At 43.1% G+C, this 17,177-nt stretch overlaps 2 protein-coding genes across 7 annotated transcripts in view; one reads left to right on the forward strand and one right to left on the reverse strand.

Moving 5' to 3' along the window:
• The window catches only part of TMEM63B (transmembrane protein 63B), a 76,080-nt gene extending 74,240 nt beyond the window's left edge, over nucleotides 1–1,840 (reverse strand). For 3 of the 4 annotated variants that reach the window (XM_082216238.1, XM_082216237.1, XM_082216235.1), the window contains exon 1: nucleotides 1,691–1,840. The gene's annotated coding sequence lies outside the window, so the exon portion shown is untranslated. Of the gene's footprint in view, nucleotides 1–1,386; nucleotides 1,481–1,690 lie in introns of those variants that run through there. The other variant, XM_082216236.1, reaches the window with a different exon arrangement.
• MRPL14 (mitochondrial ribosomal protein L14) lies at nucleotides 1,447–16,689 on the forward strand. 3 transcript variants are annotated; one of them, XM_082216280.1, is made up of 3 exons: nucleotides 1,447–1,474; nucleotides 10,412–10,507; nucleotides 16,124–16,689. In XM_082216280.1, exons 2-3 carry the CDS (start codon nucleotides 10,434–10,436, stop codon nucleotides 16,485–16,487), a joined length of 438 nt encoding a protein of 145 aa, XP_082072406.1. In that variant the 5' UTR covers nucleotides 1,447–1,474; nucleotides 10,412–10,433; the 3' UTR covers nucleotides 16,488–16,689. The 3 variants fall into 3 exon arrangements, with proteins under 3 accessions (XP_082072406.1, XP_082072405.1, XP_082072404.1); XM_082216279.1 differs by lacking the exon at nucleotides 1,447–1,474 and adding an exon at nucleotides 2,012–2,102; XM_082216278.1 differs by lacking the exon at nucleotides 1,447–1,474 and adding an exon at nucleotides 2,029–2,079.
• Nucleotides 16,690–17,177: the final 488 nt, after the last annotated feature.

Genomic DNA, 17,177 nt, shown 5'->3' on the forward strand with positions numbered 1-17,177 from the left:
GAAATAAGAAGCAGGAGAATTAAGTTGATATAGCAGTTATTAATCTATTTTATATTAAACCTCATTTGCATACACCTGTGGTTTAGACTTAGAATGGCTTGTAGGCTCCAGATGTTGCAAAGATGGTAACCACTGAAGTGCTATAATTGTGTCACATGAGAAGGTCTGGGAAAAGTTGTCCATCCTGCTTCCCTGCCATCCGTCACAGAAATAGACCACAATGCTTCCTTTAGCCCAGGGATGGGGAACCTGTGGCCCTCCAGATGTTGCAGGATTCTAACTCCCATCCGCGCCAGCTAGCATGGCCAATGGTAAGAGATGGTGGGATTGCAGCCCAGTAACATCTGGACATCACAGGTGAAAGAAAGGTCTTTTGACTGCCTGGCTGCTCTCAGTTATCTTTGGGACTAGATCAAAGGAAAATCCCTGGAGGAGGCACAGCGCAATGGCAGGGTAGCATGGGAACAGCGAGGCAGGATAGGACATGGATTTGGTTTTGCATCCGCCTCCTTTTGGGCCTGGTTTCCCTGAGCATTTGGTGCATTTCTTTTCCTTTTCTTTTTTAAAGCAGCCTCCCTCAACCTGGTGCCGGTCAGATGTTTTGGACTACAATTCCCATCAACCATCACGTTGGGAGGAAAGCTGTTCTGAAAGCAGCAGGGGAATCTCCAGAGCAAAAGCAGCACGAAAGAGAGAACTTAAAAGACACCACTCCTTACATACGCACACACATCTGGGAATAAGTCCCGCGAGTGGGGCTTAACTCCGAGCGGCCTAGTCTATAGGATACCGCACTGTTAAGTCCCTTAAATGGCTTTCTCGGTTTTCCCTTCCCTACCGCACCTGACGCGGAAGGAAGGAAGGAAGGGGGGGAATTGACTGCAGCATCGCGGACCAACATCATCATCAGCACCACCATCGCGATCACACCACCAAGAGGAGAGACAGCAACAAAGAAACACGAAGCCTGCGCCCCCACACCCCGTCCCTCCTTTCTCGCCACCCTGCCCAATGCACACAAAGCCTGATCGGGTCTTTAAAACACACACACACACACCCCAGCGAGATGGCCGCTATGTCTGACGGCGAAGAAAAAGCATCTTGCCCTCCTTTTCTCCCTTCTTTGACATTGTGCGGGAGAATCTGCGACGAAACGCAGCAACTGGACCAGTTTCGAGAGGAGGGGCGCGCGCGGGATCGGCGGACGACTGTCATTGTGTCTGGGTGGGCAGCGGGGGGGGGGAGCAGAGTTTTTTTCTGGGAGGTGGAGGGAGGAGGGCAGCCTGCTAAGCGCCCCCCCCCGAGCCTGCCGCAGGGCTCTGCAAAAGGGACACACGCCCAGCGAGCGGCAGACCTTGCCCGGCACCCTCTCGCCACCTCCCCTACCTTGGGCTCCGCTGCCATTGTTCCACCTCGAGGCAAGAGGGAGCAACGCAGCGCTCTCTCGCGAGTAAACAGATACCGCACTGGCAAGGTAGGTGGGAGGGAAAAGAAGGCGCCACCGGGAGCCGTCTCGCCCCGAAGGGCTCCGCCAAGGGGATGGCCAAGCCGTCCCGGGCGCCCTTGGAAACGGGGCTCTGGAGCTGTTATTGCTGCAGCCCGGCAGGAAAGAGAAGGAGGCGAGGAGGGAGCGCAGGGATATTGCCAGGCACAGGCAGCAGCAGCAGCAGCCTCTTCCCCGGCGACTTACCTCACTTGTCAAAGGCAGAGCGGCTCCTCCGGCTTTCTGCTCCCTCGCCCTCTCAGCGCGGGGCTCCCGCTGACGCCCCTCCGCCGAGGAAAAGGCGCCCCAACCTCCCCTCTCCTCCTGGACTCGCGCCTCCCAGCTCCGGCTTCTCGGCTTCGGGAATAAGCGAGGGGGGAGGGAGGGAGCCGCGCAGGGAGGCGTGGCCTTTCGCCCGGCGCAGGCAGGAGACCGGGGGAAAGGGCGGGCGGAGAAAGCCAGGAGCCTCCCCTCCCTCCACCCGCCTCGCGCTGTGCGCACGCGCGCCCTCCCAGGTTTCTTGCCGGGCCCTGCCATGCGCGTCTGTGCTGCTTTGCGCCTGCGCGTTTGGAAGGGAGTCTGGGCCCGAGGAGCCTGTGAGTTTGAAGGGTGCTCGTGTGTGCGTCTTTCTTTGCCCTCTGGGGTCCTTCGGGTGCCCTACGGCGCCCCGCAGCGCGGGAGTGGGAGGGGAGCACGCGGCGGGGACGGGGCTCGCTTCTGCTTGCGGGGAAGAGGCTCCTAGGCCAGACCAGCCGCAGCCTCAACCTGTGCAGGCTTCCTCGGACGAAGGTCCCGGGGACTTCCGTGCATAGCAAGCGGGGCTGCACGGTCCCGAGCGTGCATTCTCGATAAATGCATTTGGGGTTGCATAATAGATAAATGGGGTAGATAAATGTATTTGGGATTGCAGCCTTGATCCGGAAGAGCGCATGCCTACGGAGCCGGTTCCCCTACTAAAGGCAGCATCAGGGGGCAATCTTGCAGCGCGGCCCTAAACATACTTTGTTCACGAATCAGGGCCCCTGATTTACTCCCGTGTAGGTGGGATTTGGAATTTCACGCTTTTCCATCATAAGGGCATTAGCAGCAGGATCCTCTGCCCATTGAACTGCGCGGGAAGTGTTTCCAGCTAGCACTGCTGAAGGCAATGCAGGCTTATTATAGTATTAAGACAGCCCCCATCTTAAATGGGTTACAAACCCAGTCCTGGGCATGTTTACACTTGAGTTAAGCGGCACTTACTTTTTAGTTTGCATGCTTGACATTGCTACTTTATTTGAGAGTAAAGTGTCCTATGCACACTTTTCTTGGGAGTATGCCTGGTTGTATTTATTTCTGAGATGTAAACAATCAGGCAGGGCAACCTCCTTGGATCCAAAAGGATCTCGCATATGAGCATGGGTGTTTACAACTACTTATTTGCACATCGTTTTTAATTTGCAAGGTGATGTGCTTTTTAAATTTACCCTACCCTTCTTCAGAGGAGCTCAGGGTGGCATTCATGTCCGACCTGTTTCCCTTCCCATTTTAGCCTCAACCCTGGGAAGTAGGTTATGGTAACAGATAGTGACTGGCCTGACACTTTAACAATTAATGTACTCCACACTTTAAGCAAAGCCACATAGCACTTCCAAAGTAATGGTCAGATTTGAACCCAGTCTCCAGGATTCAGCTCTTTCTGTACTGGGTAATGATTAAGACTGCGGCTTGAGGCCTCAGTTTGACTTAGAGTTCTTTTGCAGCATACTTGTTTACCTACCTTGATCTTTATTCAGTACATATTAATGACTGTTGGAGACTTCCGTCTTGCTCATTTGTCTCCAGTATCTACTGTCAGAAACTTCTTGCTCTGTCCATGTGTGTCTTGTTTCACTATTTTGGGACCAGTTTCTTAAATACAAAATCCCTGGTCAAATCTGATCTTTGAAATCATCACATTAATAGTGCTTGGGACTACACTGCAATGTGCTTTGGATCAATTAAAAGTGTGCTCCCAATTAACTGGGCATCAGATTTTAATTTTTTTTAAAAAAAAATGCAAGTATTTTCAAATCCATAGGTAGCAGGTGCATGTTTATAGGTCTTTTCACTTTTCCTCTTCTCACACAGGGGGAAATGTCTTTAGAGATGGTACCTGCTGTGACATGAGCATGCGTAATCTAAAAACAAAGGGAGAATGCTCTTTTCCCTTCAAAACTGTATCAACAGCACATTTACAATTCACTAACATTTATTTAATCAAATGATAACCCCTTATATAATTATAGGACAAGGGAGCCTGCATTAAGGACTTAAAATGAAGTTTGGATTTTGAGACTTCATGTTTGTGCAACAATCACATCTTGCTACATTTCTGCTAACAATAAACTGGAGGCTGAGTGTGTTGCAACCTTATAATTAAAACTGGAGGCTGCTAAGTTAAGGTTCATTCTGTTTGTAGACTTGTCTCCCTCAGTCATTGGCCAAAATTGCAACCAGACCTTCAATAGGTTAAAGTTAAAGTTTTTGATACTCTGGTCCTGATTCCATTTATAATGCAAGTTAGTGGATTGTAGATTGTTGTACAAAAGAAACCGATAATGGGCTTGTGGAAGCTACAGAGGTAGTGTAACACATTGCAGTGCATGTGTTTACATTTGATACCTTTTGGTCATGTTCTTACTCCAAAAATTGCTCTTTTCTGTGGTTTAAAATCAGGAGTGTACACAATTCGCTAAATATAATTCTAGTTGCTGCAGTAAAAATGATACTTTAGAATCAGATTTGCCAAATAAACATGTCTAAACTAGGGTTGCCATATTTCAAACAGTGAAAATCTGAACAGAAAAGTTGTTCAGCTTTTTTTTTAGCAAGATTGTTGAGCTTTCTTTAGTTTTGACCAAAGTTCTTGAGCTTCTTAGGTGAAATCGTAAAAAAAATTAAAAAAATTGCTGGTTTTGAGCTCTTTTTTTTTTTTTTTTTTGAAAACAGCACTGCTGACAAGGGCTGCCATACGTCGGGATTTTCCCAATTTCTGCCTGGATACTGCTGCCGACTGCAGTATTCTGAATATGTCTGGGAAAATCCAAATGTATGGCAACCCTATCTAAACTAAGGCAGCACAGTCCAGTGCACGTGTATTTGGTGTGCAAGTATAGCTCAGTGGGACTCAATTCCAAGGAAACATCCGTAAGAACAGACTGCTCAGGACACCAAAGCTGAATCAGCCGGTCTGTGGAAATGGTACAGATCTGGGTAATTGCAAAATGGAAGGGATCCAACTTGTTCTATAGATTTGTCATGTTGAAGAAAAAGGTCTGTTTCCTGAGAAGGGGACACCTGGAGTTAGGCAGGATAAAGTGAAACAATGTATTTGAACAGCCATGGGAAAACTGTTACCTTATTCCATTTGCTATCCCCCCCCCCCCCCCGCCTCCCAACTCCAATGCTGTGGATCCTGGAACTCTTTATGAGAAAGTTGTTTGCGAGAGGGGAATAGTAACTGGCTACATGCTAAGTGAAAAGGTGAGGTTGCGTTTTAAAAAGCCAGTTTGTGCACTATTATCTGCACTCATGTGAGGCATTTACTTGACCCACATTACATGAGAAGGAAGGTGCTTGAGTGCAGTCGGGGTTTTCCATAAATGGGAATCCCCCCCAATTATAGATAAAGATCTACAATCTCTTGCAAGCTGCATTTTCTGTGTTCAGTTGCACGTGTATCTGCACTATTCACTAAGAGGGCTTGAAAATGTTGCCTTTTTTCTGCTTCCAAACTGGCTTAGCCAAACATGATGGCGGTGTTCTGGGGCCTGGGATGGAGCTGGGTTGTATCTTTTTTCTAGGGTGTAGGCTCCTATTGAGCAGTTGGAGTTTATCAGCATGGATATATCTGTAAGGATGTTGCTTAGGGTGGGCCTGGAGATGTGAAAGGTGAGGCTATAGGCCTGCTGGGTTACCCTAACGCCGAGCAACAATATAAGACCATACAGCAGGCATGGCCAAACTCGGCCCTCCTGATGTTTTGGGACTACAACTCCCATCATCCCTAGCTAACAGGATCAGTGGTCAGGGATGATGGGAATTGTAGTCCCAAAACATCTAGAGGGCCGAGTTTGGCCATGCCTGCCATACAGCTTCTTTGACGCTTATATTCCTTCTCACAGAGCTTGAAAAGCACCTTGCTACTCAAGAGTAGTGAAGTGCTTTTTTGACCCTTAACTAAAAGTAGGTTTGCACAATACTTCACATTTCTAAGTGCCACATCATATTTCTGGGAGCAAGACATCAAATATGAACGTGCTTGGGTTGCTGAAACTTCCAGATTCTTAGGCAATTGCATGCTTCGTTTTTTCCAAGCAGGTTACATTATTTTCTGGCCGGCCTCAGCAGTAGACCCAACAGATAAGAAAAGGTGTATTTGTGCAGGTGTTTTTCAGGCCACCCTGTATTAGGTGTTTTACTGTTCTGCTAATTGGAATGTAACTTTCTGGAATTGTTCTAGATTTGCTTGTGTGGCAGAACAGGAATAAAATACTTTTACGGAGTTGGGTATGGGTGGTGATTTTTAATAAGGCACTTAATGTTTTGGTGCACAAATACTGACTTATGATGACTAAAATTTCCTCTGTTCCTTATGACTATATGCTAGGAAGCTCCATCATTGAGACAGTAAGCCTGTGTCAGACTGCAGGTTACACAATTGAATGTTCTTCCGCCCTAAAAGTTACCTGCACATATATTGGTCCCAGTGTCTCAGACTCCTCTCTTGAGAGGGTTAGTTCAGGCCCAGAGTTCTGCCATGTATCCACATCTGTGAAGACAATTGTAAAGAATTCATCCAGCTGCTCTGCAATTCCCCCTTCCTCTTTTAGCATACCCTTGTCATCCAAAGTCCAGTTGTTTCCTTAAGTGATGGTCTGCTGCTAATTTCAGATTTTGTTGTTGTGGTTTGCCATGTTTTTAGCAATGGGATCCTCAGATTCTTTTTGTACCCCTTATTGCCTGCTTATGTTTCCTTTGCCAAAGTTTGTGTTACTTTTTGTTCTCATTTGGAAGAGAACATTTTCTGAAGGAAGCCTCCTTCCAATAATTTCCTTGAATTGCTTGTTAACTATGCAAGCATCCTCTTGCCTCTGCTGGTGCTTTCCTGATCTGTGACATGCATTCCAGTTGAGTGTCTGTGTTTTTAAATACGGTAACTCCCAAGCATTTTGCAGATATTTGACCCTCTTGACTTTGCCTTTCAACTTCATTTTTACCAATTCCATAATATTTGGGAAGTTCCCTCTTTTGAAGTCAAATGCCTCTGTTGGAATTTCTTGGCAATTGTGATAGCACTATGATCAGCGTTCTGATTCAAATTGATTCAACAATACCTACATCTTGCACCAGTTTGTTAGAACCACTTAAAGTTAAGTCCAGGGCTAACCCCTCTGGTTGGTTTTGTGACCAAACTGTTCTATGGCACAGTTATGTAGTGCACAATCATTTTAGGTATTAATAAATTTTAATTCTTTGCACTACTGAATAATGCATATACCAAATGTATGGGAAGGTAATTGAAGTCTACAGCACTTCCTCTTTGGGATGCCTTTTTTATTTCATTCTCTGTTATGGTCAGGAGGAAACTAAATTATTCTTTGGGTTTGGCATCACCACCTATAAATATTCTGTGGAGGAATCTGGCCCTTTGAAGAGTTCCTGCTTGTTGAGTTCTATGTCCTCTTTGAAGTGCAGAGTGACACTTCCTTCATTATGTCCTTTCGTGGCCTTTCTATAGACTTTGTATCCAGTGATAATGACGCTCCACTGGTTTCCTCCATTTCACCAGGTTTTCTTTATTCCCACTGTATGTATGCTCTCCTCTGAGACCAAGTGCTCTTGCTTCTCTGTCTTGCCTTAGTCATCTAGCATTGCTATACAAACACTTACCGTATATACAGCATTTCTTTCCAAGTGTCTTTGGCACTTGCATTTAACCTATGGTGCTTTGGTTTCTCTGAATAACTATCATGGGCTCCAGCAATCTCAGTGCCTAGCTCTGCCCTCTTCCCATTTGAATTATAATAAACATGTCCCTCCCTCATCCCTGGGGGATGATTTGTTCTGAACTGGATGCTCCTCAGCTTCTGTTGGCTTCCCCCCAACAATCACTTTAAAAGCTGCTCTGCCATCTTTTTTATTTCAAGCATCAGCAATCTGGTTCCTTCCCAGTTCAAGTGGAGCCCTGTCCCTTTTGATCAGGCCAAGCTTGTCCCAAAATATTCTCAGTGACTAACGAAGCCAAACTCCAAACAAATCCAAAACTGCCAGTACCACCATCTTATTCATGCATTGAGACTACACAGCTACACCTGTCTAGGTAGCTCTGCAAGTGGAACTGGTAGCATTTTGTAGAAAGCTGCTTTGAAGGCCCCAGCTTTCAAACTCCTCCCTAGCAACCTATATTTTGCTTCCAGGGACACTTAACTACATATCTTCACATCCTTGATACCTATACACACCCCAAGTGCTGATTCCTCCCTAGCACTAGATGGGCTGTTTTTTTAGAGTTCAGCTGGAGAGGACATGGTGTGGAAAACCTGCTGGTGAAACCTAATGGTCAAGGGAATGGTTAAGGCCTTTCATTTTCCCTGCAGATACCCTTCTCCTAAATTTATCATACGTGAGAAACACATTATTGGAAATTTTGAGCATTCCTCTTAACACTTATAACTTTCCTTACCTAATTAATAGTTTTCTTCGTTCTTTTATACCAGGCATGTCCATCTTTCAAGAGACTGAGATCTACTCCCACTATAAAAACAACTGGCAGTGATCTACCAAAGTTGTTGAGCTTTTTGGAGAGATCCAAAGTTTTTGCTTTTCCAGAGGATTGATTACCTAGTAGGGTGATCATGATCTATGGAAATTACATCTCCAATAAATTTCTTCTACCAGGAAACTACCATGCCCCCCCCCCCCGGTGATCTACCAGTTGGACATCCCTGTTTTATACTAATTAATTTCCATCTTTTTATACAACTTATTCTGAATTCAAACTAGATTTCGGTCCAAATAAAAAGACAGAGGGGAATGAGACAAAATAATAGCTTCTTGCTTCAAAGTATTCAGAGGGGCTTACTCGTTTTTAAAACAAAAGTGATGACCAGAGATCAAGCATGGAAATTGTGGCATAAATTGGGAAAGTGTGGGTTGTATTCAGCTGAGTTTTACTCATAGGAGACCCCTTGAAATTAATGGACTTAACTTAGTGATATCCATTAATACCGGTGAGTAGAATTTAGTTGAATACCACCCTGTTTGTGTGTGGTTGCCATTTACAGGAGCCACATCTGTAGTTAGTGGTGTGAATATTCTCCTGTCAGACGCAGCTTTTCACATTTAGCAGTTATTTTTGATCAGTGGGTTTGAAGAAAAGGAGTGAAATGTCAGCATCTGCCTCAAAACCGGCGTGTTGTGAATGATTGAGCTGCGAGAAGAATACAAATCACAAGCAAGGATACATTTTCCTTGCCTGTCTTGGGTATCTCACACTTGCCCCTATGTGCCAGTTGGAGAAGACTGTCTTTAGGACTCTGTAGAGGGGAGCTGTTGTGGCAAGAGATCACTGGGGGACAAGTGGGTGAAAGAAAATGTCTTTTTTCCAAGCATATCATTGGAATGCAGATAATTGTGGTGCTTCAGAAGTTAAGAAGAATGAACATTTTAATGCATTCGCCTCCTTTAGTGCTTAGTGCTCTAGCAGTGTGGTTACTACTCCTACTCTGTGTGCCAGAAGTGCTTTCTCTTCTCCTATGTGGGTCACTTGAACCTGAAAAGTAGCAGAGAATCTTGCATTGTAGCAACTTTTGCTATGTTACATCTTTGTAATTAGGAAAATAATTATCCAAAGTGAAAATTCTATGTCATACAAGTGCCTGAAGTAAAAGTTAAGAGTGACTGTGATACACCTTTTAACTTGGGTAAAGCAAAGTGAAGGCACTGCAAGCTTAGTGGACTGTATTCATAAAAGCTCATATATGTCAGAGGAGATAACCTAATGACAGACCATTTTGGGAATTTTTATGATTCCCGTTCTAGAAATATGACTGGCTGGCAGGGGTGCCAACTTGAATAAAATTTTGGAGGAGGGGCAATTAAGCCTCGCCTTGCATAATTGATCACAAGACACAGTACATGGACGCCATTTGAATAGCAATGCCCATCAACTGGGTGGGCAGCCCCCTCAAATATTATTTTTGGGGGAAGGCCCCTTGGCCCCTAGGAGTTGGCTCTATGCTGGCTGGTGACTGATTTTAAGATTATATTCCCATTGAATTTAAAGACTGCTTTCTGATTAAAACGAATTAAAAATTCCAAATAGGATACAAATAAAACATAAAAACTTAATTTTGATATACTTTTTAAAATCCTGTCCCCCAAACTTGTTTAAAATGTTTGTGCCAGCTTCCCTTAAAACGTGGCAGCAAATAAATTAGTATATCTTTTGATGCTTTTAGTATTTTAGAAATGAATTTATTGTGACTGCTAAATGATTCCGTTCTTTAGCTTACTAAGAGTTGTGGGCTTTTGCGCTCTCCATGCACAGATATTCTTAAAATGCCAGTGGCTGTAAAAACTGACAGCTGTTAGGGTAGGAGGATGTTTGTACAGAGAGGATCTATGCCCTTGAAGAAGAAAGCTGCACTGCAGTGCTTTTTTATTATTTAAATACAGTACCATTGTGTTATATGTAACTGAGTTGCATTGACTCGGATCTGAGGAGGGAATGTTGCTGCGCTTTGTTAACAATACAATGCATGCTTTTGAGGGCTTTCGGGGACACTGCAACAGAATATCCTCCCCCCGAATGTATCCCATGGAATTGCTAGTGTGATTTATCTTTATCAAAATTGTAACCATCAATAGTAGTATATTATTAGTAATCTTTTGTTTCTTGTCCAGGTTTTTTAAAACCAGAATCCTGATGGCGCTTTGGAAAAAGTGCCCAGAGCTTTTTCTAGCCCAAATAAACAGAGCAACCAATCAGCGAAATTTCAGGTATGTGTTCCAATACAGATAATGACTTTTTACTCTGGAGTATATTTGAAGGCACATGAATCAGATGAAGCAAACCTAGTGTTCATTTGTCAGACTCCTCCCTATTTTCTATATAAGCAAAATTACAAGATTACATTGGGCATGGTTTACTGTACAGGACTGTATTTCATGAATTTATCCTTTTGATAATACTGCAGGTATTAAAATCCTACCTCAGCTGAAAATCTTTATACTTACATATGCCACCTCCTGTCCTAATATGATTTGTTAACTTTGCCGTTCCCATATAATTCTAGTCTGTGGTTCTATATTTACCTGAGCGTAAGTCCCATTGAACTCTGTGGGGTTTTCTTCTGAGTAGGTGTGTATAGCATTGTCCTTTAATAATCTAGTCGGGGCCTCAACAGATTTCCACTTGGAGGTTATTTCTTTCTAGTCTTAACTCATAAATTCATTCAATAATGCCCCTTGACAAATCTCAATTTGTTTAGCTTAGGAAGTAGTTGATATTTTTGAGTCTAGTTCATTCAAGACATCCCTCCAATACCTTGAAGTTTTATAATAATGCAGTGGTTTTAAAGTGCAATTGAATGTGTGTGTGTTTTATTAAAAATAATGGTTTTCTGCATTGCTCAAAGAAGAAAATGTCACTGTGTTAAAAGCTAGGAAACAGCAAGTAGTATTCACAGTGGTAGGATGCTATATGAAGTCTTTCGTCGACTTAAATTTGCTGTAGTCTTACTGTTGTCTCAAGGTATGGTCTGAAGGCACATGGGGGCTTTGGGTCTGGCCAGTGCTTGGATGGGAGACCACTTGGGAACTGCATGCATATTGTATTAGCTTTGCCAATGTGCTAGCTTTGCCAATGTGCTAGAAGTTTTATTGCTGCACCACTACTATAATAATAAATAAATAAATAAATAAATAAATAAATAAAGAATTATTTGTACCCCACCAGTCTGGCAAGGTTTCCCCAGCCACTACAATATAATAATAATAATAATAATAATAATAATAATAATAATAATAATAATAATAATTTATTTATACCCCACCTATCTGGCTGGGTTTCCCCAGCCACTCTGGGCGGCTTCCAACAAAGATTAAAAATACAGTAAAATATCAGTCATTAAAAACTTCCCTAAACAGGGCTGCCTTCAGATGTCTTCAAAACATCAGATAGTTGTTTATCTCTTTGACATCTGAAGGGAGGGCGTTCCACAGGGCGCACGCCACTACCGAGAAGGCCCTCTGTTAAAGTCAAACATTAACAATAAAACAATAATTTAAAAGTACCGTATTTTTCTGTCTATAAGACGCCCCCTATTTTTGGTGTAGTGGTTAAGAGCGGTAGTCTCGTAATCTGGGGAACTGGGTTCGCGTCTCCGCTCCTCCGCATGCAGCTGCTGGGTGACCTTGGGCCAGTCACACTTCTTTGAAGTCTCTCAGCCCCACTCACCTCACAGAGTGTTTGTTGTGGGGGAGGAAGGGAAAGGAGAATGTTAGCCGCTTTGAGACTCCTGAAGGGGAGTGAAAGGCGGGATATCAAATCCAAACTCTTCTTAAGAAAATGGGGGGAGATGTATCTGTGTATAAGACACCCCCTAATTTTTGACATTATCTTTTAGGAAGAAAACCTAGTCTTATACATGGAAAAATATGGTAATAGGGAACAAAAATATGGACTGCAAACATTTTCCATTTTATGAGAATAAGTTCTTACATATGGCATAGTTACCAACCATTGTGAATGTATTTATTTCTGATGTCTGTGAGAAATACATTCTTAGGAGAAAAGAGGTCAAATATCATTGTAGGCATTTATTTTAATTCCTTCTCCAATCCATTTTTAACTAGAGGAGCTATAACTTTGTGGTTTCATCTTATTGAAGCACAGGAAAACCATTCCCACAGGTGGGATCCTTAAAGATTTTTGTGTGAGGTGAACCTGGAGTTGTGCCACTTCCTGCTACTTGCAGGCCAAGATGCTGGAGAGCAGAAACTTCCAGCAAAGCTAGAGATAGTGATGGGAAAAGGTGACGGCTGCTTATAGCAACTCAGAGAAACAGAATAAAAAAGCACTGTAATATCCTTTCCCCTGAAAAAATTCTCCTTTAGAAGCAGTAGGCTGAAAAATAAAAGTCTTCCAAATACAAATATGAGCTATTCATTGTGTTTTTGTGACCCTGTGCAGTTACGTACATGTAAGACAATGGAAATCAATGACACCTGTGAAGACAGTCTTATTTTACCTGCAGAACTACCTGGGATGGATAAGGGTTAAATCTGTTTCTTCCCCTCCCTTGCCATATTCTTCTCCTGTTGTAGGCAGGTTCTATTCTTGGCATCTTCCCTTAAAAGGCTTTTAAGTAGCAGAGCAAGGAAAGAGCCCTGCCTCAGACCTTGTCAAGCCATCGGTGTTTGAAGTCATAGACATGGGGCTGCTTGGATTAAATGGTCTGATGCAATATTTCATTCTTTGTATGTTCACAAAAATGTTCCTAAGTTCAGATGGGTACAGGTATGTGCCCCCCCCCCTTCAGCATTCAATGTGCTACTCTTTGTGGGGAATATTTCTGCCAACTCCTTCATGTTCAAGAGGGAACAAAGACCCTTGACTTTTGTGGTTCATTGTATAATGAATGCTTTGTGGTATAAGAGAGTTCCCAAGAGAGAAACTGGCTGTTCATGAATTTCTCGAGTGGGCATTGTAAACAAAAAGTGGGAACTGCTTTGAGGCTCTAGTTTGGCACTGAGGTTGGGCAGGTTTCCCTTGCAGATCTCAATGTGTACAGGTGCACATTTCCTTAGATGCTGTGCATAGTAAGTTTCTGTCCCACAGGCCAGTACACTTTCTGGAACCGTCTCCAAATATGTTACTCTTCATTCATATGCAACAATTAATTGTTGTTTAGTCGTTTAGTCTTGTCTGACTCTTTGTAACCCCATGGACCAGAGCACACCAGGCACTCCTGTCTTCCATTGCCTCCTGCAGTTTGGTCAAACTCATGTTCATATCTTCAAGAACACTGTCCAACCATATTGTCCTCTGTCGTCCCCTACTCCCTGTGCCCTCAATCTTTCCCAACATCAGGGTCTTTTCCAGGGAGTCTTCTCTTCTCATGAGGTGGCCAAAGTATTGGAGTCTCAGCTTCAGGATCTGTCCTCCCAGTGAGCACTTAGGGCTGATTTCCTTAAGAATGGATAGGTTTGATCATCTTGCAGTCCATGGGACTCTCAAGAGTCTCCTCCAGCACCATAATTCAAAAGCATCAATTCTCTCACTTCCAGCTCTCACTTCCATACATCACTACTGGGAAAACCATAGTTTTAACTATACAGACCTTTGTTGGCAAGGTGATGTTTCTGCTTTTTAAGATGCTGTCTAGGTTTGTCAAAAATCTGCAGCTCTAGTCTGTCTGGCTTTATGTCGCCATTTTGCATTTCTGCCCTCTTCAGATATGCCAGACCTGGAAACATAGGCAACCATTGGTCCCTCTAGCTTAAACGGGCAGTAGTTGCCCAGGATTTCAGAGAGAGGGATTGCTCAACCCCTTGGAGAGATCAAGGAACTGAACGTGGGACCCCTTGTGTGCAAACCATGTGCTCCTTCACTGAGCTATGTACAAGCTTTTAAAGATCAAATAGGTTTGTGCTGCTTTAATTCCTCTATCTGGCTATATCATGGAGGCAGAAGGATGCAGCAGAAGTCAACAACATCAGCCAGCCCTTGGGCTCCACTTGGGCTAAAATAGAGACTTATGGGTCCCATGGAATAGGCATGGATGTTGGTGCTTCAAAGCCATCGATCATTCTCTAGTTGTGTCTCCTTTTGAATGAAGACAGTAATTCACTGATGGCAATAACTTTATTATTTCCCACGCACTGAAAGCTGAAGGGGGGCAGGAGGTGGTTCTAAAGTTGAGGTTTTCAAATTTTGCTGCAGTGGTTTTCTCAGCTTGAGTCATAACTCAGATTGAGGATCTAGTCTGTAATTGTTTTCCATCTCAACCTAGAAGCAAGCAGATCTCAAGGAAGGGGTCATGTGTGAGGGTACCACATGCTCTGAGTTGCTAAAGAGGAAATGGGTGTTAAAAATAAACAAATGCCATAGTGGGTTCTCAATGCCTGTTCTGTTTGAGTCAGCATTCTGGTGTCTTTCACAATACAATTAAAAGTTCTATAGAAACAATTATGTATATAAATACAATTTCTAACCCAACACCAACTGAGTTCCAAAGAGCAGGTGCCACAACACTAAAGGCCCAATTCAGACATCATACAGAATGGACCTCCTGATAAGAAGACCACCCAGTTCTTTAAAAAAAAAACTAACAATGACTATTTTTATATAAAGGGTGTCATAAATGAACTGCTTCTAAGAGATAAATAATTCATAAATTTACCAAAAGTGGTGGTGATATTGAGAACTGAGATACGGAAATATGTTTTCTGATCAACAAATCTGACATCTCATTTGGATGTGTTCCATTAATTTGTCTGGTTAATCCCGGTTTTTAATAAAAAATAATTGCTTTTTTTGCTGAGAAAGTGCTCAGAAGTCACTTATGGATTCTTACCAACCAGACTCCCTTTCTCTAATCCTTTCCTCTTTATTAGAAGAGGCAAAAAAGAAGCAAAACTCCAGGAAAACCTGTCAGACTAGTATCTAATTAGCAGAAGCCTCTTGTGAGAAATTAACATTCTAGTAGAGAAGCCAGTTTCAAATCCTTATTAGGTCCCCTAAGTACCAGATACTGTAATTTAAGAATCCCTTGCTTGCCTTCTGAACAATGTTCGGTCATTTGGTGTATAAATCTTTGTAGCTAAAAAAAAAAAAAAAGTATTTCAGAAAATTATTCGACTGAAGGATCACCCAGCATGTGTTTTATCTCACTGTAAAAATAAACAAATAATTGTATGGCTTTACAAATACTGAATGAGTAAACATTACTTGTAATAGTAAGCCATGATGGTAACAGCTGAGGAATCCTTTGGAGTCTTAACAGTGCAGGCCTATCCATTTTACTTAGAAGTAAGCCTCATGGAGTTTAGTGGGACTTGCTTCCAATGAAATATATATAAGCTGGCCACTCTGTATACAATTCTTTCACAGTTTAGGAGGAAGACAGAAAACCCCACAAGACCAGTTTGTTCCTTATCAGCATCTGGTTTCTGTGAGGAATCAACCTTCACATTGAAATGGGCTAACTCTCCCCCCATCCCAACCCTCTGTTTGTGAGATGGCTTCTTTCTGTTCACCCCAGAATACTTCCCAGAATCCTCTGCAATTCTTATCACACGCTAGCAATTCCTTAGTAGATAAGCTGGTGTGGAAAGCTACTTTCTGAAGGGCAAAAGTTTGAAAATATTTGCATTTCTTGGGTTGCTTTATATAAAAAAAGCTGTCCTTTGACCCTCTCATGCTATCCACTGTTGAATTAAATGTACTAAACTGCCTTTGTGGTAGCGTATTTAGAGTTTTTGGCTTTAAACAGTATTTTGAGTGTGAGGGAGGTCATAGTAACGGCACATGTTTCTGAGCATGATAGTCCTTGATTGGGACTGCTACCGTTGGTCTGACTTGTTATTGCCTTCGAACCTATCTTTCGGCAGCATCAGCGGCGCGTGCAGTGCAATACAGAAGATGACCCGCGTGCGAGTTGTAGATAACAGCGCCTTGGGAAACACTCCGTACCACCGGCCTCCAAAATGCATCCATGTCTACAACAAGAACGGAGTGGGCAAAGTCGGCGACAAGATCCTTCTGGCTATCAAAGGGGAGAAGAAAAAGGCTCTAATCGTTGGCCACAAGATGCCGGGCCCTCGCATGACTCCCAGGTTTGATTCTAACAACGTGGTGCTCATTGAAGACAACGGGAACCCAGTAGGGACAAGAATCAAAACCCCAATTCCCTCTCTGCTGAGGAAGCGGCAAGAATTCTCGAAAGTGTTGGCCATTGCCCAGAACTTTGTGTGACAAATAAGGGAACATCCAGTTAGGTAGTACTGTCCCCCCCACTTTAAACCCTTCTGAACCTAAATAAAACAGTAATAAGGGGAAGTTTCACATCGGCATATGGGTTGAAAACATATCAAGATTTCTTTTTGAAAGCCATATTGTTGCCCTTTTCAGTGACCGTTGCGACATGATATGATTAAAGCTCAAGATTGTTAATCCAGTAGCTTGTTTTGCGTGGCTGATGCCTTTGGGGAGGGCAGGGCGAGGCAGAAGGGTTAGGGAAGGCAGAAGATGTGATATGACCCAATTGGAGGAGCAGACTAGTGAATATCCTGTGCTAATCTCCCGATTTGTCCTGTCTGTGTTCTTTCTCTTTCTTTCTTTCTTTCTTTCTTTCTTTCTTTCTTTCTTTCTTTCTTTCTTAAACCAGAACATTTGTCAATATGTTTTATGTATTGATAAATATTGAGCTCGTCCAGGCTCCAACCAGCAAAAACAAAATACATAACTGACTGCATAGCAAAACATTAAGCCAGTAGTTTTGTTCAAGAGCAACAGAAAGGAAATAAGAAAAAACAACAACCCACAAAGGGTGGTATCTAATGCCGTCTGTTGGTTGATGAAAGGAATTGGGGGAGGGATTTCCATGGCTTCCCCCTTCTTCAGTCCTTGCCAAATAATTCCAGATTCTGTGAAATACTGAAAGCA

The sequence above is a fragment of the Podarcis vaucheri genome, assembly GCF_965113315.1.
Source record: "Podarcis vaucheri genome assembly, chromosome: 3".
NCBI classification, from domain to species: Eukaryota; Metazoa; Chordata; class Lepidosauria; order Squamata; family Lacertidae; genus Podarcis; species Podarcis vaucheri.

Bases quoted from the DNA above. Each gene is read 5' to 3' on its own strand.
- MRPL14 (XM_082216280.1), top strand. From the start codon at position 10,434: ATGGCGCTTTGGAAAAAGTGCCCAGAGCTTTTTCTAGCCCAAATAAAC. The intron at 10,508-16,123 runs GTATGTGTTCCA...ATCTTTCGGCAG, and splicing joins ACCAATCAGCGAAATTTCAG to CATCAGCGGCGCGTGCAGTG.